Here is a 26313-nt window from a genome sequence, read left to right as displayed (position 1 = left end):
CATCTGAAGAAGTGGGTATTCACCCATGAAAGCTCATGCTCCAAAACGTCTGTTAGTCTATAAGGTGCCACAGGATTCTTTGCTGTTTTTCCTGTAGAAGAAACGTTTTGTAGCGCCAATGTTCTGTACCGTAGAGAGCCAGGCCTGCGGCTCGCCTGCTGTCGCTGGGGGACTAGCTTGGTCACTGAAGGGCTAGCCTCAGGGTTGGGTGCTGGGCCCTGTGATCTCCGCAGGGCAGCCAGGCCTTGGGGCCCGCCTCTAAGGAAGGAGTGCCCAGTGGTAGCCATCCATCCTCGGAGCACGCCACTGGCGTGGGGCGGCTGGGATGAGGCCGCGGGGCCTGGGGTTGTGCCCACCTCCGTCCTGTCTGTGTGGGCAGCTGCAAGCGGGGCTCGGGCCGAACGCCCCTGGCGCCCGGGATCCCAGCTGGCTAACGGGCTCCATATCGCACCGCACGGCCCGGGGAAGCGGGGAGAAAAGCGCTCAAGTTCCCGCCACTCTCCAAGGCGGAGAATCACCGAGCCCCGCCATAGGCTGGAGAAAAGCTCTACGTAAACCATAGAGAAAAGACCACCACGCTTCTTGCGCGCCGCCTCCCGGAAGCGGAAGTCGGACTATGAGCCCCGATTCGCTGCCGTGGCCTGAGAGGCCCGCCCCGTTCGCTGCTCAGTCAGTCGAAGGGTACTTCCGGTTAGGGAGACAACATGCCTGTGAGTTGTTTTGTTTACAACGTTGGGACCGAGGGCGAGTCACCTTGGCAGCCCCCTGAAGGGTGGGGTGAGGAGCCGCAGACTGCGGCCAGGGGAGTGTGCCCCCCTCCCACAGCCCTGTGTATGGGACCCAGCTCCAGGGGCCCACAGTGCGGGCCGCTCAGGGGCAACCCTCCCCTCGTGACCTGGATAGGTGTGACGCGGGGCCGGGGGGAATTCTCCCGCATTGCGCTGGGCGGGAGGGACACTGGGGAGGGGGCGCGGCCACGGCCACGTGACACGAACGGCACAGCGGGACGGAGTAACTGACACCCGTGGAATTTTGAAGGGAGGGAGGCGGCGACGTTAGCAGGACGCTCGCGTGCTCACGGGATCCTGGGGGCGCCTAGTGCCCTTCGCACGTGCCGGGACGCCCGTTACAGGCGTCTTACGTTGGCTTCTCAGAATATAGCAGACGAGCGCCACGGGCCTGGCTGCTCCAATCTCCCGGCCTGCCCTGTGTTGGGGTCTGTTAACCCAGGGGCCTGACTGCTGAGCCTGCCCCCTTCTGCCCTGTAGTAGGGCTGAGAGTGCTAGGGGCCCTGCTGTGGGACCTGTCCAAATTCCTTTTCCTGCCGTCGTCCTCTTCCTTCATCTTGAGTGTGGACTATCTCTGCCAGGAGGGAGTCCAGGTTGGGGGTAGGAGGTGTTGCATCTCGTCCTGCTCTAGTGAAGACAAAGTTTAGTCACTCAAGTCAAAGTCAGGAGGAGGATTGAGGTCCCTTTTCATTTCTGCTCTGGTAACATGGGAGGACACTTGTTTGCACTTTGGGAGGGTTGGATTCTTAATTGGTTTAATCTGTTCTGAGCTATCAGATTACCAGGTGGCAGCTGTGGGGCTGTCTTTTGAAAAGCAGTTCAAGGAACAATCAATCACATTGTACTGGGCTTGGCCTATTGGCTGCATTCCAGCTACCTTGAGCTAGCTCAGTGGCCTAGGTTTTAGAAGTTTTCTTTAATCATCTGTTCCATTATGCATGTTTTTAGCAGCTTTGTTTCTTCCATGCGTTCCTGTTTTGTTTGTGTAGAAATGCTGCTTCTAGCAACCCACTTAGCTTTTCCAGCGATGGCAGCCTGATGCCTTCACACTGATTTTAGACACCAAGAGAGACTGTAGAATTGGAAATTCCTTTCTGAAACAAACTATCCAGAAATCATTGCTAGTTTTCTTTATTCCACTGCTCACATCTGATTTTTTTTTAATCAAGAGTGATTAATTCATTCATGCAGCTAGTTCAATATTGTGAGACATTGTATTGGTAAGAATGATGTAATAGTGTGTGTCCCAGTACAGTACATGTTCTACTACATTACAGTAAGAAGCATCTCCAAAGGTAATGATGGTATTGCAGCTGCTTCTAAGGGCTGGTCTACACTACGGGGGGAAATCAATCTTAGATACGCAACTTTAGCTACGTGAATAACGTAGCTGAAGTCAAATATCTAAGATCGGATTACTCACCCGTCCTCACCGCGCGGGATCGATGTCCGCGGCTCCCCCTGTCGATTCCGCAACTCCGTTGGGGTTGGTGGAGTTCCGGAATCGATATAAGCGCGCTCGGGGATCAATATCGCATCTAGATGAGACGCGATATATCAATCCCCGAGCAATCGATTTTAACCCGCCAATACGGCAGGTAGTCTAGACGTAGCCTAACACACAAATGCTTGCATATGTTATGGTTTAGTTTTAATGCACTGGAATTTGCATATTAATATGCATATACTAACTAGGAAAAAAACAGCAGCATAACATCAACAGGAAGTCTCCTATCCAACTGATGTAACTGGATTGAGCAGTATTTACCATCCAATACCATGATTTACCTTTTTTTTGCTGTTAAATCTAGTTGGATAGGGACATAGCACATCCATCTCTAGAGGAGGAGAAGAGAAAGCACAAAAAGAAACGTCTGGTGCAGAGTCCAAATTCCTACTTTATGGATGTAAAGTGTCCAGGTAAATATTTAAGTGCTTTACCCTTTCATTATGCATAACAGTAATGAAACTTACATGCAGTGAAGAGTGATAACAAAAGGTCAATGAAATGTCATTCCTAATTGTGATGTAAACCTGCTATAAAACGGAATATGGGTGTACTTTCTGTGCTCCAATAAAGAGGGGTTTTCTTCTTATATTAGAAATATCAGGATTTCACTTTGTTTTTGCCAGAAGACTGACTTGGGAGCTCTCTTATGCTTCAGGATCTTAATTTTTCTTCCAAATGTATACTAAAAATTTGAGTGAAAGGGATGGGGTTTTGGCAACAAAAGGCTAAGCTTTTTGTTCAGGTGACTCAAAATAGGAGAAACTCTTAGCTGTACTTTTGTTCTTCCATTATTCCAAATGCACTCATGGTACTAATAATGGGAGTATGAATGTAAGCTCGTTCTTGGCATTTTAATCAGTCATATCTAATTCTACTAGTAAGAGATTAACTAGATACTGTAGACAAGGCTTCAGAGGCTTGATTCAGTAACACAATTATATGTCATCCTAGAGTAACTTGTATTGTTGTAGGCCAGGGGTTGGCAATCTTTCAGAAGTGGTGTGCAGTCTTCATTTATTCACTCTAATTTAAGGTTTTGTGTGCTGGTAATACATTTTAACATTTTTAGAAAGTCTCTTTCTATAAGTCTATAATATATAACTAAACTATTGTTGTATGTAAAGTAAATAAGGTTTTAAAAATTAATAAGCTTCATTTAAAATTAAATTAAAATGCAGAGCCCTCTGGACCAGTGGCCAGGACCCGGACAGTGTGAGTGCCACTGAAAATCAGCTCATATGCCGTTTTTGGCATGCGTGCTGTAGGTTGCCTAACCCTGTTGTAGGCAGTGTCCAACTGCTAATATCAGGCGCTTTTAAATTTAATTGTCTAGTATCTTGCAGTTGCCAACTTTTTGTTGGAGGAAGGTTGTAAACCAAATAAAAGCAGACTTTGCTATGTCTCTTTAAACATTTAACCTGGGTCACTTGAATGAAGTCTACCACTATTCCCTTTTAGGATGCTACAAGATCACCACAGTGTTCAGCCATGCTCAGACAGTGGTTCTGTGTGTTGGGTGCTCAACTGTGTTGTGCCAGCCTACTGGAGGAAAGGCCAGGCTTACAGAAGGTAAGAGAGTATGTTTACTAATTAAGCCAGTTTTATTCCTTTTGAAGGCTGTGCATTAATATACTAGCAAAGTGCTAAAGCTTTAATTTTCTCTGTGGCTTAAAAAGCAAAGACTGAAAATGAACAAAGTTCTTCAAATCCCTCAGAAATGAGTGTGTTTGAGAAGTGTTGATTTCTGGTAAACTGGGAGCTGGATTGCAACTGTACATGCAACTCATCTTTTTTGTATTATATAAGGGTGATGTAACTAAACCAGTTTTCATCAAATACTGTATAAATTAAACACCCTGAATAGGCTTTAATGAGTTGTAATTCCTTTCAGATTAACAGTAATGGAAAGCATATGGCCAAAGCTTATAGTATGGTTCATTTACTTCTGAACCTGAAGGTTATGAGGTTTAAATCCCTGGGTCACACATTCACTCTTATGTTGTGGGGTACTGCTGTCAGATTCAAACAGTGGCAGCTGGCCCTCTCCCCCTAGTATCAGCAAGATTCCTTACTTAACATTCTGTGATTAAAATTTGTTTTTATCAAACTATAATTGAGTAAATAATGCCTGCTCTGTTTGCATAGATAACTGGTAGAACCAGTGTTTAACTTTTACTATTTAAGTGTAGCAAAATGCTTAAGATATGAAAAGTGGTATAAAAAACCCCATGAGGTTATATTTAATCTCTTTTTGGAAAAGTATGCATTCAAAGTTGATTTCTGGGCTATACTTGTCAGTGGTAAAACAGGCCAACAACTGTGGATATATAGGTATTAAATAGTAGTGATGCATCTATGTACATTCACAGAGGAGTTTACAGAGTGCAGGGTGCTTGGAATAAGGCTGCTGGCTGACCAAGCTACAGAACAACCCACCCTTGCCCGAGAAGTCACTGCAATTTAGGGTGTTTGCCATTGGAGGAGAGAACAGCGAGATCTGCCTTTAAAAAGATGCAAAGTTAAGCTTGCAATGGCATAGGCATAAAGCCCCTCTCACTGCACATTGAGATATAAAAATGTAGCTGTGTCATTATTATAATCAGATTAGGCCTGATCTGAAATGCTAATTTTTCACTTGACTGTCCTGTAGAGAAAAAGTAAATTAAACCCATTATTTATGTAAACTCAGCTACAGAAATGGCGAGGGCAATAGGATGTTCTCAGGGTTGGCTTCTACAACAACTTAAGGACTATCCCAGTTTGATATCCTTTTGTGTGATTTGTTTACAGGTTGCTCATTTAGAAGAAAGCAGCATTGAATGCTCCCTTTGCCAACATGACTCATATTATACGCTCCTGGAAGCCTTATCTGTTCAAAAATGTCAGTTAATCTACCAAGTTAATTGTTCAACTTTGTAAGCAACACTAGCAGTCACCTGGTGGGTTTTTCTTCCCCAATAAAACGTCTTAATAATGTGCAGATTTTTCCTAGAAATCTATGGGTAATTAAGCTCTATTTTTATAGCTTTTTATTACTGTATTTTGAATGGGTGATGCCATTCCAGACAAGAATCGGAACTTAAGACTTGCTGCACACTGTTTTGTTAATTATAAACTGACTAATCACCACTGCTATATCAGCTATAGAAATGAAAGGCAAGTGCCTGTGCACTTACAAATGGAGACTGCTGTAGGAATACATTTCATATATTTAAGCTTTTTTTTATGCTTCTGTTGTGAGACATGGGGTTAAAATTGCTAGATGGGTATATAAAACAAACATTTTTCCACAGGAAAACTAGAAAGCATTCCCTATGCATGGGGATATGGTATATGAACAAATACCTATTAGACAGCAAACTATTAGAGAGCTGTGAATGGCATCAAGTCACGAGGAAATGAATAAAATTCAATTAAAAAAATTAGTTCCATGCTGTGACAGGTTAATCTAGAAAATAAAGTATCTTGGTATAATGCTTGTTAAGTCTAATACATTGCTCTTAAATAGGTTTTATCCTGTTATAAGACCATGAACTAGCATTTTAAAGTCTGAAAAGATATTATGCATAACAATTAATCAGTTCACCTGAGCAAGAAAAAAAATTGGTTGGCTTTTGTTTTTAAAAGGACTGCTTCTCTTTCTAAATTGCCATGGAATATTAACAGAATTGACATTTCAGTTATTTCTTTACATGGTAAGCCATGTAAACAGTGCATTCTTAAATCTGTATCTTAAGAAATATAATTTTATAATAAAGTCTTGATTTATATGTAAACAGAACTTTTTTCAAAATTGCACAAATTAAATATGTCTTATCATTTGGCTGGCATTGGAAATTTTGTCTTTCCCAATTTAAACTGTATTCTTTTGTGGTAAGAGCATGTCAGCTTAAAATCAATAAAAAAAATGCTTGATACTGTATTTGCATCAGTTTGTGAGATGTTTTACTGCATTTCTTAGAAAGTGAGCATGAATTTAGTGTCCATCTCTTCATTTAAAAAAATCCTTAGTATGTATGTGTTTTTCTTAAAGGTGCAAAGTGGCTTGTGTCAATTGATCCCTACATAACTATTACATATTCTACCAAGTGACTTTAAACCATATTGAGATTTCATGACAAACACAGGATAACTTAAGAGCAAAAGTAACAAGTCAGATCTGATGTGTCATTCAAATTGTCTTAGGTTGGCTAAACACTGCCCACACAGATGGTTAGAAATGCCAATGAGGCAAGACGGACAATTCTTTCTAGATATAAGCACAAGCTAAAATTAATGTTTGATACCCTTTTCACACATGAGATTTTAAGAGTAGCTGAATAACCCATCTTGTCATTCTGTCTAAACCTGGCTGTTGGCAGTAGCGTAAATGAGATGTAAACTCCTGTAATGCTTCCATATAGGGAAATTACGTTGACCAGTGATTCTGATTTACCTTCAATAATGCCTTTTTAAAAAAAAATAAAAATAAAAAGCAATCAGACACAATACCTCCACAGTGAGGTAAGTATCCAAAAGTATGTTCTTTTTGGATATAGAAAGTCTGCAACTGCTATACTGTACACTGGTAAAATGTTCTCACTAGTAGCTTTGATTGCTAAAAGTGTTTTCAAACTTATTTCTTGCCATGAATCTTGCTTTCATACCCATTTCAAATATCTACATTGGGGTGTTTCCTATCACTAGTGCTGTATGCTCTGTGGTTTTAGCAATATGCTTGGATTTTTACATGTTATATTAGATCTTTATCTGATCCAATGCAATGTTTAGTGAGTTTGTTTTTCCTAAACCCCCTCCCCACAACCAAAAAACCCTTACTTTTAAGAACCATTAAACAAAGATCACTATTTTGGAGTATTTATATGACAAAGAAAAAAATAAAGCAACGGCATGTTAGAGTAAAAGTTTTACATTTTAGTGTTTCTGCATTTAATAGCTCATACACTATCTGTTTATGAACGCAGGAACTAAGCCATCCAGGGCAAACAACTCATGTTCTGTTTATGAAACAGTACAGATTTATGCTATTGCGCAACATTTATCAAGTCACTAGATACTCAAGACTATGAAAGAGCATTCCTACTGGATATATTTTTCCATCAGTGTTAATGTAATTTTTAACGTAAATCTTAACTGATTTTGACAATACAGAAATGTCAAAGTAGCTCCTGGTTACTTTAGAAGTAACCCAATCCTCAGCTTCCATGAGCATTTTTTTCCAACATTTGGTAAATTAAAAAAAATGTTGAACAGACCTAATACCGATATAAAAATACAGTTTTGGAGAGCAAAGAAGCAAAATGGCTTAGCACAAAACAAATAGTTTAATAAAATGAGTTTTTATTGTTTAAGGCATAAAATAACTAACTATAATCATGAAAACACTAGACAGGCATTTACATTTAATTAGGAATCTGTGTAAACTGCTGACAATTCTGCTAAATATCACAGATCTATAATAAAATACATTTCTTGGTATGAGTAGCAAAGATTACAGATCCAGACTAACACAGCTACCCCTCTGATACTTGATTTCTTGGTATGTCACATCTCATACTATAACATAGGAGAAATGTGAAAGCAGCACTGACATGGTATTTCTCCATATGGTAGAAGTCAAATCTTTGTGAAATTAATGTTAAAGAGTGGTAGCAGGGTTAGGGACAGGCAAGCCAATCATTCTCTCAGCTACTGCCTGTAGTAGTCTGCTCCTTCAGGCAGAGAAACAGAATTGCTAAGCAGTGCTGTGGCACCTGCATCAGTGTTAAGAGATTTTTAAGGTTTTGACTACGGGTGAGGGCATGGTCCTGCAAAACCAGATATAATCTGGAGAAAGATGTAAATATCCAACATTCTTTCTGTATTGCAACCTCATGAAGAAATATATCACCAGTGAAGTATGCAAGCACAGGGGCTAAAAGAATGCTAGCCACGCTCTGCAATATCAACAGCAGCAGTAACATTGTGAGTAGCTAACTGCATGTGGGGGGGAGTTCAGTGCTTTTTTTTGGTACACCAACTTGAAGCTCTGTGCACAATATAGAGGAAGAAAAATTAAATTCCTTTAACTCACTATTAATACTGAAACAGTATTCTAGATTACAGGTACAGCTTTATCAAAATCCATTAAAATTAAGCAAAACATTTGCTAAAATAAATGAAGACCATACTGTAAATGTTACAAAAATAACTCAACTTGAACTATGAATTAATGTAGTTTCATTTTCCATTCTATACACCTAAAATCCAGATTGTTGCATTGTAATCACAATACAGAAGATCTATTATTATAGCAAGTCTTCATCATGATCATCTTCTGCAGATTGCTTTTGAGCCTGTGAACATTTGGCCATCTCTAAATAAATAATAATACATTAGAACAAAAGGAACATGGGTGATGCCTCAACTCTGCATTACCCATACAGTCATGCATATTTAGCCACCTTTCCATTTGCTCAAACTTAAGTGTATATATTAAATGATAAAACATTTCAGTTCTTGTAAAATTCCTGATTTTTTTTTATTTTAAATAGAGGGCACACAACAGCCTTGTCACTGAACAAGGAAGACATGGTCACTCTAACAAAGCCAGTATCAAAAATTGTTTTGCTGGTGATAAGTTTACCCAAAAGATCCACATGAAAGGAAGAAAGTTAATAGATTTAAGCAGTTCTTGCACTCCAAGAAACTCAATCTGGGCTAAATATGTTAAATTTGTAGGGGAAACTAAGAACTTGACACATATACAGTAAAAAAAAAAAAAGGATTAAAAATAATGATCATGTAAAAACAACAGAAAAAGGTGATAAGGAGATACATAAAATATGCCCTTGTCTACAAGGTTTTATGGGAATTTTAGACAAGTTTTTCTGTTAGGAAGTATAACCAAAATTATTTAAAATTAAGAAAAAATAAAGTAGTAGGAAGCCTTTTGTAACCATTTTAATTAAACAATAGAATAACCTGCCAAAAAGAACATAATTGCCCATATTGAAGATATTCAGGTCAAAACTAGATTAAAGGAGACTCTGAAAGAATGTAGATTATTTTAAGTGAAGGATGACCAAATACTAAGCAGAGATCATTTAGCTAATTTTCTTTAGTGTCCCTATGGAAAGAGGAAAAGAGAAGAGAACCTCCACAGCCATTATGGAGCACCCTTAGGTGCTGGATCCCTGATTCAATATTCCTTGTGCCTCTACAGCAAAGAGATAAGATTTCCTTTGGAAAGCTCTCAGCATTACTTCTTGTTCATCCAGAGGGGATTACTATTGAGCAGAGTTGTCTGCATAGCACAGCTTCTGAACTGGGAAGTGAGAGATACTCTGGGTGTGATCTTTCTCCTCTTGAAGTCAATGGGAATTTTGATATTGACTTCAAGAGTAATCTCTCTTGATTTTGCTCATTATATAGAATATTTTAATTCTGATCCAACACAAAAAAGAGTAAAGGAATACCACTGGGGCCAGCAGGCTGGCTTCACTCATTTGTTTTGTGCTCAGTTAGAAGATGAAAAACCAGCTTAACTCACCATAAGTTTCATCTTCTAATTTTGAACAGGAACTTGAGAGTTACAACTCTGCCAAAAACATGCTTCTGATGAAATCTAGTGTGCATCCTCAGCGTGGGAGCAACTTCAGTTTAATTTCAGTGGGGTTTGTTTTTGGACAGAAGTACAAAACTTTGTATTCAATGTTTTTTAAAAAGCGAAATCTCTATTTCTAAAGTGACTGTTCAAAAATACTGGTGAACACAACTTTGGCCAGCATGAATGTGAAAAATGTAACATGGCAATAAACGAAGTCAGTCTTGCATTTTCTTATTATTTGATTCTATACAAGTTTTCCTTACTTTTATTACATTTAAGGAAACTATTTGCTAATACAAAAATGTCTAGAAGACAAGAGTAAACATCACCCTCTTTCTGGTAAAGACCAACAATAATATTTATTGATCTTGACTGGTCACTACCTTGGCTGGATATGAAAAAAACATTGCTACAACATTGGTGATTTGCAAAATAACTTCTCTTGGAAGGCCTCCCCCCCCCCCTTTTCCATAAGTTAGCAACTATATAGCTACTTCCCTGAGCGAAGACTTCCAAATGCACAAAAATGTAGCACCACTAACAAAAGTCATATAGGTTAATTTCTTTATAATCTGATACATTCTCTCAGAAATGTGTGTTCCTAGCAATCTTGGAGCTCACGTGTACCCTTTTTATGTTTTTTTTTTTAAACTTTGTTCCTATTTCAATACAACAGTACAGTTATTCAGACCTACACTATATTTTAATCAAAGTATCATGCCAATTTGTCTTTATCAAATTCTTTCGCAATCTTTAAGGCAGTGCTGTTGAGGGAAACTGACTGCATATTACAAATAATGTTAACAACTACTCCTCTGGGAGGTGTCACTAACCCACTGTTTATAACCTCAGAGTCCAACTCTTCAGGAAGAATAAGTAGGACACTGCTTGCACCAACTGCTCCACCAGTATGGGAGACGTAGTGTCGCTGCTGTCTGCAAAAACCATATTCTTGCTGTTTCTCCACAACAACCCAACCCATTGCATATTTACCATCCTTATCCCATGATGCCTCAGTGTTTGGCACTGGGGTCCACATTATTGTAATAGTGTCTGGTTTGAGGTAGCCAGGAAGAAGTTTGTTGGCACTGTTTTTAAACTGTCCAACTTGATAACTGTACAGCAAGGCATTTCCAAATTTCAGGAGGTCACCCACTGAAGAAAGAAAGCCGCCACCAGCCCACTTGTAGGAGTTGTCCACATAGGGTGCATTTATGAGCCGTCCTTTTTTGTTGCAAACATAACACCTAGAATTAAACAAGAAAGTTTTAGTTGTCACCCATAAATAAAATGGAAATAATAATCTTTTAATTTTCTAGGTTATAATAAAAGCAAAACAGTGATGAGACAGCGCACTCTCAAGACACTGTGCAATTCAGTGCAATTTTAATACTGGGAGTTGTAATTGCCATGTACTAGGGACCAGTTCAACACTCTGGATATCTGGTGCCATGGAGTTTACAGATATCAGAGATTAAAAACAGCTTGAGAATTCAGGATACAAAAACACATCAAAGCTTGCTCACCTTCCACAAGCCCAGAAAACCCTAAAGGCAGCAGGACATAGTTTTGTAGCGCAGGCAGAAAACAGAGGAGTAAGATTCTGTAGGTCAATGTAGGAGATTAGGGGAAGGATAAAGTATGTGGCTTGTAGTTCAGTGGCCAATAGATGACTAAATACATATTTGTGTGCATAAAGGCAGTAAATGCACAGTGATAGTAAATTCTGCTAAAAATGGATCTCAAGACTCTTGCTCTGATAGTCTGACCCAGTGACTGCCATTTGTCCCCAAGAGCATGTGTTTCATAACAGACAAAAGGATAGCGAGTACTAAACTTTATTCAATATCAGTGTGCTCCATACACTGCAAACTCACTTTAGGGATGCATTTAAAATTACTATAACCTAAGTTCTAATCACCGTCAGGGTTTGTAATCCATAAAAGCAAGTCACAGCAAATATGGCTGACTCCTTTTTTCTAACCAAGGGCTTGTCTACATTACCCACTGGATTGATTGGCAGCAATCGATCCAGTGGGGGTCGATTTATCGTGTCTAGTCTAGACACGATAAATCGACCGCCGAGCACTCTCCCACTGACTCCGATACTCCACTAGGGCGAGAGTAAGAAGAGTCGACAGGACAGCGTCAGCTGTCAACTTACCGCAGTAAAGACACCGTGGTAAGTAGATCTAGGTACCTCGACTTCAGCTACGTTATTCATGTAGCTGAAGTTGCATAACTTAGACTGACCCCCCACAGCGTAGACCAGGTCTAAATGTACTATGCCTCGGCTTAGCAATACTGATAGAAGTGTGTCATGGACCTGCCTGAAGCTGGGGGTATCCTGTGAAGTGAGTATGCCTAATTCAAAGTCCAATTAATGTTGGACTCAGGATGGCCTGTCTGGAGCTCACATGCCACAAAATAAATCAAAAGGCTCTCACTGACCTAAAAGAGAAGAGTGGTCAGAATTAGCCCCTGACAAAGCCTGGTTTTGTGGGCTAAGGCAGAGTGAAGATCCTTTCTTCTGCTTCACTAGAACTGCCATCTGATAGCAGTCAGTACGACTGGCCTTTGCCTGCTCCCAGCCTTCCAACTGCGAGAGGAAAACAACTTGCTGGTTCCGCCAGCAGCTGACTGTTGGAAGCCTTTCTAAACAACTGGAGGTCCCAACTCATTGCCCTTCTTTTCCTAGGGCAGGCTGTACCAAGGCAGTGAGGTCTCTAGGAGTAGGCAGCAAATGCCTGATACACCCGATCATAGAGAGTTATAAAGTTATAGATTAAAAGAAACTCCTGAACAGCACCAGTCAAAGAATTAGCCAGCTGCAGCAGGTATTCAGCTACAGAGAAAGACCATCAGAGTCCTTGCAGCAGTTTTTACTCTAGACATTCTCTTCCCTGTGCTGAAATCTGTCTGGGGATTGGTCCTGCTTTGAGCAGCAGGTTGGACTAGATGACCTCCTGAGGTCCCTTCCAACCTTGATATTCTATGACTCTATGACTGTTTGCTCCAACCCTCTGCACCCACGCCTCCCTCACAATTTCTAGACCTGACTCCCTCCACCTGCCTTCCATGTTCCTTTTATCCTTCCCAGCAATTTTTCCCTCCCTTCCTCTGCATTTCCATTTAACCGATTGCCTAACGAATTCCCAACAAAACATTTAAAGAAACCCAAACCCTTAACCGCCCTCCCCCTCAAAAATCATGGAACTAATAAGATGTTTGCAAATCATCCCTGTTCATTCATACTTTATATCCCTTTCTCTAATGCTTTTTCAGTCTTGTCTATTTAGGTTGTAAGCTCATTAAAACCGGAACCATCTCTCTAGGTATGTCCAGTGAGTGCCTAGCACAAACTGTTCACTGTTAACCTCTAAGTCCTACTGTAATACAAATAAATAATAAAAAGTTAAACCTAGAACTTTAAACAGAACTTAAAGCCTACTGTAAAAGCCAAGATATAGAAGCAACAAGGGAATTTGGAAATAACTGTGAGTAAACGTTACTCTGTTACCCAGGGTTTTCAGAACCCAAAGCAGTGGTAACTTAACTGTTTCACTCCAGGCGGTGTCAGAAATAAATCAATGGGAACACAGTGCTTCTGGCTGATGAAAGACTAATACAAATAAGCATGCTCTTATCTAAAGCTATAATTTATTAGGATAAAGCACACACAGACATAAGCAATAGGTTTAGAACATCCCAAATAATTACCTACAATCTGAGATGGTATTGAGTAATTAACTAGAGATCTGCAATGGCTGGTTGCTTCTCCGCCAAGGAGTAGGGTATCAGGAAAGTGTCTCAGGATAGCTTCAGAGGACTGCTCCAAAGTACACTATTATTTAGTCTTTTTATAACTAACTTTTACAAAACACACAGCCCATAGTGACCCCTACTGGGTCATCACCTCTCCTGACTTCAATAAACTACTCATCCACAAACACTGCTAACAATCTTAGTCATATAAGCTTCTATAGGAAAGGTGCCCAAACTCAAGATCGCCATCCACTTACTGTCTTTCAGTCTCAATTTGTTGACTCTTTTCTCCCCTCCTCCCGTTCTGATTAGCAGACACTGCAAGCCTGCAGCTAGTTTTGATCTTGCCTCCAGAAGTCCTACTTGTTCAAATTAATCCTCAACTATGTGGTGTTCTATTTTACTAATTCACGGTGGCTGAATGCACACAATAAGGTTGCAAATTAGCTTGATCAAAATCTGGGGTACGCACCCCAAATTTGGGGCAACGGCTTAGCTGTTTTTCCTTACATGACCTCTTATCCATACAAGTTGCAACAGAGAAGGAAATTAACCTATTAGACAAGCAGTCATTTTCTAGCATGCTGGAAAAAGCAAAACAGAGCGGAGAAAGGCTGTTTTCGAGAATGTCACAAGATTTTCCTGCCTGAAGACCACAGACCAGACAACCTCATACAATGTGACAAAACATCCCCCAAAATGAGCATGTGGGAGCAGATCTGAATGTGACCTCCTTCACATTCAGACCCCTAGGACTGAGACTAGAGTCTGAACTCATCCCCGAGAACACACAGACCAAAATGTCCAGTGGCCACCTCCGGCAATACAAGCGTCCACAATGAGTTTTACAGGTTTTGTGCAAATGGATTGAACTGAACTCCTAATTTTTAGCAGGTTGTACTGATTGTCCCCACTGATCAGTAAAAGAATGGTTTGAAAAGCGGGCCCCTCGTCCCATCTGAACACTCCTATCTGGTTTCTTCTCTTTTTAAGGTCCTTGAGGTTTCTCCCCATAGTACTGGGCCAGCTCTGGTTGATATAACACCCCAGAATGCTCAATTCTTGAGACAGACAAGGTGGATGAGGTAATATCTTTTTATCTGGAACTGATACAGCTACAACACCACATACAATTCTTGTCATGTTAATACTACCACAGCACCAGCAGAGGGGATCACATACAGACTTTTTAAAAACTGTATGATATGGCTCTGACAAGTTACTTTTACAGCAGAAGGAAAAAAAATTACATATAAAAAGATGATGTATTGCAAAACTAAAGAACAATGGGAAAGGGCACTGTGACACAAATTCAGGAGGCAGAGAACCAAAAAAAAAAGTAATTATTAGTTGTTCAATCTGCTGCTGTTTTTCAGCCTCATTATAGGACTATTCAGAGCATACTGCTAAGATCAAAGAATTAGGTGACCCACACCTAAAACTTAGGAGCTATGTCCATCAGGGATGTAAAAAATTCACACCCCTAAGAGACACAGTTAAACTGACGTATGCCCCAGTGTAGACACTGCAAGGTTGATAGAAGAATTCTTCCACTGACCAAGCAACCACCTCTTGAGGGGGTGGATTTACTACAGCGACGGAAAAAACCCTTCGACTGCTGTACCAAGTGTCTACACTACAGCTCTAGAATGGAACAGTGGCAGTGCTGCCGCTGTGCCACTATAATGCTTGTAGTGTAGACTTCCCTCAGAGAAATAAAGGATGCGAGAAAATCATTAGGTTATCCAGTGCATCTCCCTTGCCAGTGCACGACTGCTCCTCAGACCATGTTAACTACCATTTTGCCTAGCTTTAAGTGTTTCAGGTGATAGGGTTCCTACAAGTTACTTTGGGAGACTATTCTACAGCCCAATGTAGTTGTCTTAACTGGTTTAACCAACAGCAGCCACAAACCAGAGGAAAGCAACAGGAACTCTTCTGTACTTTCTCCAATAAGAAGTATTACTGCAGAACAAAGCCAAAGCAATCCACATGTAACGCTGGACAGGTGAGACACACATCCCAGGCCAGAAGGTACAACAAATAATACTGGGGAGAAGGCTCCGGCCACTAAGAGTACAGGCTGGACTTGTGATGGTGCTGCACCAATTTCCCTGGGAAATACTGTGTCTGATGTCTGCACCAAAGAAAATGAATGATCTGAACTTTCATAAATGAATCAGAGTAGGAACACAGAATGTGAGAGTATGTATGAAGGGAACCTCTCCATTGTGATGAAAGAATTGGAATGATGCAAGATGGAATATGTGGAATCGCAAAGCTATGTTGGAAGGGTAAGGATCACTTAATGACGATGGATGGATATGCAGTGGACTACTCAGGATCCGAGAAAATGGGGTCACGTTAATCTCATCCAAGGAAACATCCAAGTGTGTGCTTGGATATAATCCACTCAGTGAAAGAATCATTAAAATTTGTCTTTGAGCAAAGCCAGTCAGTCTTTCCATCAAACTGGTTTACACCCCTACACAAGTTGATGACAATGTGATTAATGAATTCCATAAAGGACTCAACACTCACTAAAACATCAAATAAAGATATCACCCTTGTAACTAGGGACTTGAATGTGAGCAATGGAGCTGTAGGCTCTCAAAGAAGTAATGGAAAACAATGGTCTGGGTTCACAAAGTGAGAAAGGAAGACATTTAGCTGAATTCTGCTGCTTTAATCCAATGGTTCACAACCTGTCCAAAACAACTGTACCCCTTTGAAGAGTCTGATTTGTCTTGTGTACGCCCAAGTTACACCTCACTTAAAAATGTACAAACTCTGACATAAAAATACAGATGTGTCACAGCACACTATTACTGAAAAATTGCTTACTTTCTCATTTTTACCATAAAATTATCAAATAAATCAATTGGAATAGAAATATTGTACTTACATTTCAGCATATACACCTCTACCCCGATATAACGCTGTCCTCGGGAGCCAAAAAAATCTTATCGCATTATAGGTGAAACCGCATCATATCGAACTTGCTTTGATCTGCCAGAGTGCACAGCCCTGCCCTCCAGAGCACTGCATTACCACGTTATATTCAAATTCATATTATATCGGGTCACGTTATATCGGGGTAGAGGTGTAGTGTACTGAGCAGTATAAACCAATGATTTTAGTTCGTACTGACTTCGCTAGTGTTTTTTATGTAGCCTGTTGTAAAACTAGGCAAGTATCTAGATGAACTGATGTACCCTCTGGAAGACCTCTGAGTGCCCCCAGGGGTACATATACCCCTGGTTGAGAACCACTGTTCTAATCATCTGGTCATTACAAAAAATTATCTTCATCCAGCATCCTAGATGTTTGTACACATGGAGGTCATCTGATAAAACAAAGAACTAAATCAGCTGTTTAATGATACAGCAACACTGAGTGCGGTCAGATTATCAGCTGCTAGCCTCAAACACAAAATTAAAATTACAAAAGACACCTCTTAACCAACCTCACATATACTGATGGTATGATACTCTTTGCTACAATCACCAATGCAATGCAATAAATGTAAAAAGAATTAGTAAGGAATACGGACTATTCCTGAATGCAACAAAATTATGTACATTGACATGATGACTAAGAAAAACAGGACGCAAGTAGACATCTTGATTATCAAAAAGCTATAGTGGAAGTAGATCATATATATTCAACTGTCAGGATTCTCTCCCCACTCTGAACTCTGGGGTACAGATGTGGGGGACCTACATGAAAGACCCCTAAGCTTATATTTCACCAGCTTAGGTTAAAAAGTTCCCCAAGGCACAAATTCCTTGCCCTGGAATGGTTTCGCTGCCACCAACAAGAGAGTTAGATAAAGATTCAGGAAAATGACCACTTTTCCTGTTTCCCCAAAATATCCCCCCAAGCCCCTTTCCTGGGGAGGCTTGAGAATAATATACCAACCATATAGGTAACCAAGGTGAGCACAGACCAGACCCCTGGGTTTTTAGGACACTAAAAATCCAATCAGATTCTTAAAAACAGAATTTTATTATAAAGAAAAAAGTAAAAGCAGCACCTCTGTAAAATCAGGATGGAAGGTAATTTTGCAGAGTGATAAGATTTAAAACACAGAGGATTCCCCTCTAGGCAAAACTTTAAAGTTACAAAGAAACAGGAATAAATCTCCCTCTTAGCATAGGGAAAATTCACAGGCTAAAACAAAAGATAATCTAATGCATTTCCATGCTATTACTTACTATTTCTATAATATTAGATGCATCATTTCAGTAGGAGCTGGATTACTTGCTTGGTCTCTCTCTTTGTGTCAGAGAGAACAACACACAGAGCACAAAGCAAAAACCTTTCCCCACAGATTTGAAAGTATCTTCTCCCCTTATTGGTCCTTTTGGTCAGGTGCCAAACACGTTATTTGAGCTTCTCAACCCTTTACAGGTAAAGGAGGGATTTTACGCTACTCTTAGCTGTATGTTCATGACACCAACCAACGAGGCTGTTCCAAAGAAATCAGAAGACAACAAGGGATCACTTGCTCAGCTATGGCCTCTCAAGAAAGTATGGAAAAATTGTGGCATCTTGAAATGTACAAAGGTGTGACTAGTGAAAAACTTAATTTCTTCCATAGCGATTTATAGATGTGAATCATGGAATGTTAATGTTGCTGACAGGAAGAAAATAAACGCTTTTAAAATGTGGTGCTGGGAAAGCCTTTTGTATATCTCCTGGATGGGAAAAAAGATGAATGCCGAAGTTAGAAGTAGACCCTGATGTTGGAAATTAACATGCAATCTTATGCACTTTGGTCTCATTAAGGATCGAGATGGAAATAACCTTGAGAAAAAATTAAGGGAGGAATGGTGGAGGGTCATCATAGCACAGGACAACCAGTGAGGAAATGGTGGATGGTTTGTGGCTGATCACGGAAAGGTCAGCTACTGAGTGCTCAAAATTAGTGCTGGATCATGAAGGCTTAAGGCAGGGGTAGTCAATACGTGGACTGCCGGTAGGGTTGCCAGTCCTCCAGGATTGGCCTGGAATCTCCAGGAATTAAAGATTAATCTTTAATTAAAAATTGTCATGTGATGAAATCTCCAGGAATATATCCAACCAAAACTGGCTACCCTAACTGCCAAACACTTTTGAATAGATCCTGAAATCTTTTTGTTTACTTACCATCTTTATTATTGTTATTTTCTCTGGAGCCTGGACCTTGACTATACCTTGATCAAGAAATCTGGACCTTGACAAAAAATAATTGACTACCCCAGCTTAAGGTAATTCTGCTATGATGTCACTGATATTCACACATGAATAAATCAGTTTGCCTACTTATTAGTGTAACTGTCTGAATGTTTACCATTCAGCCCAAGTTTCTCCTTCTTCATTTCATGCTGTTTCTCCTAGTGCCACCTTATCAAGGTATTGGGACTTTGTTCATTCCACTGCCATCTGTAAACAGGAGGTATTCCAGAACCATTTCTTAAGACATGCAATGATCTTGCAAAAACTGTCACAAGATGACGACTTTGGAAATCACCACTGAGAACTGCAAACTGGGATGATCTATCAGCAACAATGGAAAAGAGCCACTGTTGAATTGTCTCAATAACATAAATAACTCAAATATTTAATTGGATTATTTTACAAAATATATGAGAGATGTAGGGTAACTATCTAAAAAAATGAACTAAGAACTGATTTCAGCTTTGCCACAGACTTATTATGGCACTTAACTACTCTAACTTTCCCTATCTACAATGGTGATAATACCTCACAGAGGTTTTGCAATTTACTTCAGTGCTATTGAATTAGATCATAAATATCATGAAATAAGCCACAGGGTGGCAGTGTTTTATAGTTTGAGAGCTATCACTACACTTCATAGTTTAGCTTCCAAGGATAATTTCAACAAGGGGCCCTGAATTTTGTCTAGCGTTAAACAGTCCCTGGGACAAACAGAATACCCCAATTACATTTATCCTCTCCCTCAACAATATTTATTTCAGTTTATGAAAGGTTAAAAAAGGAGCCTAAGACTGGGCACTCATCTTAGGTCTTTCAAATCTTCCCTTAGCCGCAAAGCTCCCACTGAGCTCTTCTTATAGCCCTGGTACCTGGCTGCTCAAAAATCAGCAGCCAGCCATTCCACCTCTACTCCAATGGAAACTTCTCCCACTTTGCCTCACAGATATTATGAAGCACACAACAGGCAGCTATAACCATTGGGAATCCTTTTTTCACTGAGGTCTAATCTCGTGAGTAGACAGTGCCAGCAGCCTTTCAAGCATCCAAAGGCACATTCAGCTGTCATTCTGCACCTGCTGAGCCTGTGGTTGAAGTGCTCCTTGTTGCTGTCAAGGTGTCCAATGTACGACTTCATAAGCCATGGGACTATGGAGAATGCTGGGTCTCCCAAGATCACTACTGACATTTCAACATCCCCAATGGTAATCCTTTGGTTTGGAAAGAAAGTCTCTGCTTGCAGCTTTCTGAATAGACCTGTGTTCTTAAAGATGCGTGCGTAATCCACCGTCCCTTACCATCCCGCATTAATGGTGGTAAAATGCACCCAATGATCCACTAGCACTTGCAATATCACAGAAAAGTAGCCCTTTCAATTGATGTACTCTGTGGCAAGATGGCCTGCTGCCAAAATAGGGATATGCATGCCGCCCATCCCTGCCACTGCAGTTCAGGAACTCCAATGCTGCAAAACCATCCACTATGTCCTGCACATTGCCCAGAATCACAGTCCTTCGTAGCAGGACGTGATTAACGACCCTGCACACGTGCATCACAGCAACCCCCACAGTGGACTTCTCAACTCCAAATTGATTCCCAATTGATCGGTAGCAATCTGGCATTGCAAGCTTCCACACAGCGATGGTCACTCGCTTCTTCACTGTCAGTGCAGCTCTCATTTTCGTGTCGCTGCACCAGAGGGCTTGGGCAAGCTCCACACACAGTTCCAGAAATGTGGCCTTGTGCATCCGAAAGTTCTGCAGCCACCGCTCGTCATCCAATACCTGCATAACTATGCGATCCCATCAGTTAGTGCTTGTTTCTCGGGCCCAGACTGCTGCTACACCATCTGCAGTTGCTCTGCAACTGCCAACAACCATCTTGAATTGTTTCTTTCCATGGCGCACACCAAGCCAGCCTGCGCAGAATCGTCATCTTCCCCTATGGCTCTGCTACTGCAGGGTCAGGTGCATTGTGTTCACAATGCCCATCACAATACTGCAAAGCTGTGCAGGATCCATGCTTCTCACAGAGATGGCGGAGACACAGATTTGCACAGCTTTTGAAAAACAGCATAAAATGTTATGGGATGTAGATAAAATAACAGGATGGAGAAAACTGCATCATGGGATGTTAAAACCATGTTCCCAGTCACCCCTGTATGACTTGTTTGCCCCCTGAGGCATTGCAAACCCTTCCGAAAACACCCTGAGCTCGATAGTGGTGAGTTGCACAGTAGGATGCCTGTCCAGGATGCACTGCTGCCTGCATCGATGTAAGTGCTGCAAGTGAGGATGCACACCACTGACACAAAGACTATAGTGTGGACATGCATAGGCAATTTAATTACTACAGCGGCTTAGCAGTTTTACATGAATTAACTCTGCCTTCTGTTTCAGTACTCAGTGAAATAGTCTTGGTTTCTAAATAACAGAAAACAAGCCAGGGCAGAGCTGATCTTGCCTGCTCACCAAACTGACTCGCTACTGGTGAGATCACTTTCAAAACTGTCTCACGGAATCGGGGGGAGTCAGGGCCCTGCACGCCCCACTTCCTGCAATTCACCATGACCCTCAGCCAGCCAGGAAAACAGAAGGTTTAGCAGACGACAGGAATACAGTCCAAAACAGAGCTTGTAGGTACAGAAACCAGGACCCCTCAGTCAGGTCCATCTTGCCAGGTAGGGAGCCCAGATGCCGGTCCCAGGCATCCCTGCACGCCCCACTTCCTGCAATTCACCATGACCCTCAGCCAGCCAGGAAAACAGAAGGTTTAGCACACGACAGGAATACAGTCCAAAACAGAGCTTGTAGGTACAGAAACCAGGACCCCTCAGTCAGGTCCATCTTGCCAGGTAGGGAGCCCAGATGCCGGTCCCAGGCATCCCTCCATTTCCCCAGTCAGCTCCAAACTGAAAACCCCCTCCAGCCCCTCTTCTGGACTTTGTCTCTTTCCAGGCCAGGAGACACCTGATCTCTTTGTTCTCCAACACCTTCAGTTGGCACTTGCACGGGAGGAGCCCAAGCCATCAGTTGTCAGGAGTCAGGGTGTTGCCCATTCTCTGTGCAGACATCATAACACTGGCCCTCTAGGGCTCTACATCAATCACACACCCTTATCCCACCACCTAGATACTTAAGAAATGCACAGACAAAACTGAGGCACCCAGATAGTATTCAGAGAAAACTGTAAGAACATTCCCATTTAGAAAAAAAAAGACTTAAGTAACCAGCCAGCCAGGAAAAAGATTATGAAAACACAGGAACTAGAAACTGACACAAAGATAAAATAATAAAGTTACTAAAATGAAATAAAAAAGGGACAAGAAAAAGTGGAAGAGAAGGAAAGGAAGAGAAAAAAGTTTAGGAAGACATTTCAAATTAGTTAACTTTCACTTTGAATAGCTGAACGTGAAAACTTGGAAGCGAAAATAGTTGTGCAGATGAAGTAGTTTCCAGCAAAGCAGGGAATACAGGGGCCAAGAAAGAACAAATCAAAGGAGAAGCAGCAAATAATTCTTTCACAATTTAAGTGGAAAAATGGAACCCACATTTTAGCATAAAATCCCCACTCTCTAAGTAAAAATAGAGGCTTGTAAGTTGACTAGCATTTCCATTATATTATAAGGGTATATTATAGCCTCTGTGGTTTTATTTAGCTTAGTACTTCTTATACTTTACCCTGCAAAGCCCTGTCTAGTGGTCTGCAGAATGAAATATTTTGAAAGTCAATAATAATAGGGCCTTGGGGTATTGAGAAGGGAGCTAGACTACTATGAAGAAAAGCTTTCTTATAAAGACATCAGCAGAATAAAGAGATTGGAAAAATCCTGGTTTAACTTTAGAATACAGCCAGAGTGGTACTGATCAGAAGCAATACGTATCTACATGTAAAATTACCCAGGGTGGAAAAGAAGAGATGGCTGGCTAAGGCTTGCATTCACCCACCCTTCCCCACAATACTAGATATGCACACTGTTACCTTATTTTTTGTCAGCTCAAAAACTAAAGTCTCATCACTAGCAGCTAGGGTGACCAGAGGGCAAGTGTGAAAATGTGGACAGGTGGTGGGGGTAATAGGTGCCTATATAATAAAAAGTCCGCAAAATCTGGACTGTCCCTATAAAATCGGGACAGCTGGTCACCCTGCTAGCAGCCCAAAAAATACACTAAAACCAAGGGCCTGATCTTGCCAGTTGATCTAACCAACCTGCTACCCTCAAAGTGCTCAGCTGGAGTTGCAGCATGCTCAGCAACTGGCAAGATCAGCCCATTATGACTACGTTCATGATAGCAGCGGCTCAGTGAGTTACAGTTAATTTGCCACTACTATATTGAAGCTTAGCCAAGCACATGTTTTAGGAGAGAACTTGCTTTATATTTTGCTACACCTTGAGACCTGATGAAAGTTACAGAAGCAAGTGAAATAAGTGGGTTTCCCAAGAACAGATAAATTGGCCATGCAGTGTGACCAATTTTCTTAACAGATTATTTTCTCCTTCTCTATCAAAGCAATGAAATACATTAAGAAAATTACATTTTCCTAAATTGAGCAATAGGAGCGTTGCCACATACATAAGCATTCTAGCTACACATACTACCACCAGCTGGTGATGCGATTATGGTTATTATCTATATTATATAATCATTGTCTGCAACTTGCTCTACTATGCATTTGTAAAAGGGCTGCAAAATTCAGATCAAAATATTTTAAATTAAAAAAAAAGAAACCCTCTAATGTCTGAAGCAGTAGTACCAACACACTAGTCCATTATACACATTTGAATTTAGGACGTAACAAACTTCTATACATCTCGAACTTGAATTACATTTCCACTGCTTTAGAGTTAAAAAAAAGTTTATTTGGATAACCATTCTTCATTAAGAACACAAAGTATTTTTTCCAACACAGGAAGTCTGAAAGCTGCATATCAAACTCAGATACCCATGAGGTTTTTCCATAATCTGTTCATGATATTCAGTTAGAATCCTCTTCCCATACCAAAATTTAATGGCTGAGTCAACAAACCTCAAGTTAAGAGCTTGTGGGTGATTTTCGTGGCTAGGTAACTCAGTAAAATAGATTGGTGAGTGAAGCAGCAAGAATGACTCTAACCCATTAAATACAAACTCATATACAAATTCCTCCTTTATGTTTTTAAAAGCTGCCAAAATGGCAAGCTATTAAAAGGCTCTTTTAGATACAAATAATTATAAGTGTTCTGGTGCTGTCATTGGCACTTAAAGAGTCTAATTTATAAATAACTGTGGACTGTTACAGGAAGATTAAAACTATTACTGTTCCATGAAACATTTTTTAGGTAATTTCAGAAGCACATTGTGGTGTCTACATACTTTACAATTAAACCCCTCAATTATTTTTTTTTTGCAGTGTAAGCAATACTTTAATCAAACATTTTGTAAACTCAGACGCTATACTTTAAGTCCTTAAGTATTTTATCAACTATAATGGATTTTGAGTCTAAAAAGAAATTTAAAAGTTATTTTCATTACAACAAACTCTCTCACTGAATATAATTGAAGCTTGATAAAAAACTTGAAATCATTCTTTATGATATGTAGGTTTAAGTGACATAGGCAGATTAAAAAAAGATTTCAAATGAATCTCATCTTTTTTCATTTAAGAAATCTGATAACGTACATTTTTGGAGAACAATTAAAATGAATGGATTAAAGAAATTGATGCAACTATCTCCACTACAACAAGATTTTATTGTTTCTACTCTTATTATAGAAATAATTGTAAAAGAACTAAAAAAAGCCACCACGGCTTAACCACCATATAAAAGCAGCAGTAGGAGATAAAAAGGCATCTTTTAAAAAGTAGAAGTCAAATCCTAGCGAGGTAAATAGAAAGGAGCATAAAAACACAGCCAAATAGAGTGTAAAAATGTAATAAGAAAAGCCAAAAAGGAGTTTGAAGAACAGCTAGCCAAAAACTCCAAAGGTAATAACAAATTTTTTTTAAGTATATTAGAAGCAGGAAACCTGCTAAACAACCAGCGGGGCCCCTGGACAACTGAGATACAAAAGGAGCACTTAAAGACGATAAAGTCATTGCGGAGAAACCAAATGAATTCTTTGCTTCAGTCTTCATGGCTGAGGATGTTAGGAAGATTTCCAAATCTGAGATGGCTTTTGTAGGTGACAAATCTGAGGAATTGTCACAGATTGAATGTCATTAGAGGAGGTTTTGGAATGAATTGATAAATTTAACAGTAAAAGTCACCAGGACCAGCTGGCATTCATCCAAGAGTTCTGGAAGAACTCAAATGTGAAATTGCAGAACTATTAACTAAGGTTTGTAACCTGTCCTTTAAATCGGCTTCTGTACCCAATTACTGGAAGATAGCTAATTTAACACCAATATTTAAAAAGGGCTCCAGAGGTGATCCTGGCAATTACAGACCGGAAAGTCTAACATCAGTACCAGGCAAATTAGCTGAAACAATTGTAAAGAATAAAATTGTCAGACACATAGAAGAACATAAATTGTTGGGCAAAAGTCAACATGGTTTCTGTAAAGGGACATCATATCTTACTAATCTATTAAGAGTTCTTTGAAGGGGGTCAACGAACATTTAGACAAGGGGGATCCAGTGGACATAGTGTACTTAGATTTCCAGAAAGCCTTTGACAAGGGCCCTCACCAAAGACTCTTATGTAAATTAAGTTGTTATAAAAGGGAAGATCCTTTCGTGGATTGAGAACTGGTAGGAATAAATGGTAAATTTTCAGAATGGAGAGTGATAACTAGCGGTGTTCCTCAAGGGTCAGTCCTAGGACCAATCCTATTCAACCGATTCATAAATGATCTGGAGAAAGGGGTAAAAAGTGAGATGGCAAAGTTTCCAGATGATACTAAACTGCTCAAGGTAGTTAAGACCAAAGCAGACTGTGAAGAACTTCAAAAAGATCTCACAAAACTAAGTGATTGGGCAACAAAATAGCAAAGGAAATTTAATGTGGATAAATGTACAGTAATGCACATTAAGAAAAAACCCCAATTATACATACAATGTGATGGGGGCTAACTTAGCTACAACTAATCAGGAAAAAGATCTCGGAGTCATCGTGGATAGTTCTCTGAAGAAATCTACGCAGTGTGCAGCGGCAGTCAAAAAAGCAAACAGGATTTTAGGATTCATTAAAAAGGGGATGGAGAATATCTTATTGCCCTTATATAAATCCATGAATACTGCATACAGCTGTGGTCTCCTCATCTCAAAGAAGATATACTGGCATTAGAAAAGGTTCAGAGAAGGGCAACTAAAATGATTAGGGGTTTGGAACGGATCCCATATGAGGAGAGATTAAAGAGGCTAGGACTTTTCAGCTTGGAAAAGAGGAGACTAAGGGGGGATATGATAGAGGTATATAAAATCATGAGTGATGTGCAGAAAGTGAATAAGAAAAGTTATT

General features: G+C 40.3%; 2 protein-coding genes across 3 annotated transcripts in view; one reads left to right on the top strand and one right to left on the bottom strand.

Annotated features, from left to right (window-relative positions):
- Positions 1-605: 605 nt before the first annotated feature.
- RPS27L (ribosomal protein S27 like) lies at positions 606-6220 on the top strand. The gene is made up of 4 exons (XM_030577389.1): positions 606-710; positions 2600-2708; positions 3757-3867; positions 5089-6220. The coding sequence occupies exons 1-4, from the start codon at positions 705-707 to the stop codon at positions 5115-5117; spliced, it is 255 nt and encodes an 84-aa protein (XP_030433249.1). The 5' UTR covers positions 606-704; the 3' UTR covers positions 5118-6220.
- Positions 6221-7603: 1383 nt separating this feature from the next.
- LACTB (lactamase beta) overlaps positions 7604-26313 on the bottom strand; it is a 30347-nt gene continuing 11637 nt past the window's right edge. For both annotated transcript variants that reach the window (XM_030577387.1, XM_030577386.1), the window contains one exon: positions 7604-11133. In XM_030577387.1, the coding sequence (XP_030433247.1) occupies positions 10602-11133 (532 nt within the window). In that variant the 3' untranslated portion in view covers positions 7604-10601. The remainder of the gene's footprint in view (positions 11134-26313) is intronic.

This window comes from Gopherus evgoodei, chromosome 10 (assembly GCF_007399415.2).
Source record: "Gopherus evgoodei ecotype Sinaloan lineage chromosome 10, rGopEvg1_v1.p, whole genome shotgun sequence".
In the NCBI taxonomy this organism is placed as follows: Eukaryota; Metazoa; Chordata; order Testudines; family Testudinidae; genus Gopherus; species Gopherus evgoodei.
The sequence above is the reverse complement of the archived record's forward strand: the minus strand, read 5'-3'. Positions and strand labels throughout refer to the sequence as shown.